We start from the raw sequence: 1,857 nt of genomic DNA on the forward strand, positions 1-1,857 counted from the left end.
GGTCTCCCTGGACCCTTCTCTCCTCCCAGCCTGTTCTCAGAGCTGCTCCAGCCCTCCCATCATTTCCCTGCCTTCAAAGCCCCCCCGGCACATTCCAGTTGTGGCTCCATGCCCTGGTGGGACCCCAGCACTGGGAGGGGGAGTGGGCAATGGGGGTGAGGGGGTGGTCACTGGTGCTCTAGCACTTCTTGGGCTTTGGGGTTGGTTTTATGAGGGAAGCAGGGAATGGCAGGAGCTGCTGCAGTAATTCCAGTAGCCAGGAACAGAGTTAATTAGCCCCAAACTGGTTTGGTTCAGGTGCCCTCATGAGAAGCACTGGAGGGGATTGCTCCTGCTGGGCTGTGCTGGGTGTCCCTTGTCCCTGTCCCTTGTCCCTGTCCCTTGTCCCTGTCCCCTGTCCCCTGTCCCTTGTCCCTCCTGCTCTGACCAAGTTCCCTTTGCCCTGGCAGGTTTGGCCTGGCCACAGTTCCACCCAAAGGTGAGGAGCAGGACCAGCCCCTGGACTGATGCTGTAGATATTTCATTATTCCTGGGAAACGCCAACCATGGTGGGACAACCTCTGTTCCCACATATGTCCCTTTTCCTGGCCATGCCCAGGAGCTCCCAGAGGGAACTGTAGGGCCAGGAAGAGAAGGACACATGTTGTTCCCTTAGTTGTTCCAAAGCCCACCTGGGAGATGCCCAGATCTCCCTCTGCTGTCCCTGGGGAGGGCACCAAGGGCCAAACCTCTGGCTCCACAGAACCCCAGGTCTGGCTGGGAAAGCCCTTGGGGTGGTGGGACAGCAGCGGGTGGAGAACCTGGCTTGGAGGGGCAAGGGAACTGGGATCCCAGTCTGCAGGGAGCGGAGCTGGGGGTGGGATGGGGGTGGGGCTGGGGGGGCTGCAGCTCCCGGGGGTCGTTGCTTAATGGAATTTTCCTCTTCTCCCCTCGTTCCAGGCCTGGCTGCAGACACCAAACCCACGGTGAGGAGCCCTGGGTGTTCTCCAGGGGCTGCTGCTCAGCTGGGAGGGGTTGGGGGAGGGTGCTGCCTTCTGGGGAGACCCCACGAGGGGTGGGGGGTGGGCTGGGGACACCCACGGCTGTGCTGCCCCAGGTCCCTCAGCTGAGCCACATTCAGAGGGAATTCCTGGAAGGAGCAGGGGTGGATGCTTTTGGTGTTTCATGTTCATACTCCCTGGATTTTGTCCTCTTGGTTTCTGCTGGAATTGTTGGGCTCCAGGAGCAGAAATCCCAGGTGGTCTGTGGGGAATGGACCCTGCTCCTCGGGGCTGCCCTGGGGGGCAGCAGAGCTTCCCCAGGGTCTGTCCCCAGGCAGGGCTGAGGCTTTTCTGGTGCCAGAGGGTGGGAAAAGATCTTGAGGGATTTGGGGGTCACAAGGGGGGTTTGAGGGGGATTTGGGGGTCACAAGGGGGGTTTGAGGGAGTTGTCCCTCTGGTGTTCCCTGGGGACCCAGCAGGTGACTTGTTTCCTGTGTCTCTGCAGGTGAACATGGATAAATTGAAGGAAAGGGCTCAGAGGTTTGGGCTGAACGTCTCCTCGCTCTCCAAGAAGGTAAAGGAGCTGCAGGACCCCCCGGGGGATCCCCCTCATCCCAGGGCCCTTCCCAGCCCGGGGGGGTTCCCATCACATTCCCAACCCAGCACCAGGGCCTGGGGGGGCTGCTCAGCATCCTTCTCCCTTCTCCCTCTCCCCGTGGCTGGGGCAGGGCTGGTGTTGGGCTCCCAGGTGGCTCCTCCTGGTTTTCCCATGGGAAGAGCCCCCGTTCCTGGGGGGTTTGTTCTGGTGTGAAGGGCACGTTCCTGGGGGGGGGGCAGGGCCTGGAGCCTCCTGAGCTCCCTGCTGGGAGGGGCTCCC

At 61.6% G+C, this 1,857-nt stretch overlaps 1 protein-coding gene across 1 annotated transcript in view; it reads left to right on the plus strand.

The window, feature by feature from the left end:
- SARNP (SAP domain containing ribonucleoprotein) overlaps window positions 1-1,857 on the plus strand; it is a gene marked incomplete at its 5' end in the record, with an annotated part of 29,963 nt that overhangs the window by 1,465 nt on the left and 26,641 nt on the right. Inside the window, 3 exons of the mRNA XM_009993644.1 lie at window positions 450-478; window positions 940-965; window positions 1,486-1,554. Coding sequence (XP_009991946.1) covers window positions 450-478; window positions 940-965; window positions 1,486-1,554 — 124 coding nt within the window. The remainder of the gene's footprint in view (window positions 1-449; window positions 479-939; window positions 966-1,485; window positions 1,555-1,857) is intronic.

The sequence above is a fragment of the Chaetura pelagica genome, unplaced genomic scaffold (genome assembly GCF_000747805.2).
Source record: "Chaetura pelagica isolate M959 unplaced genomic scaffold, ChaPel_1.0 scaffold2050, whole genome shotgun sequence".
Lineage (NCBI taxonomy): Eukaryota > Metazoa > Chordata > Aves > Apodiformes > Apodidae > Chaetura > Chaetura pelagica.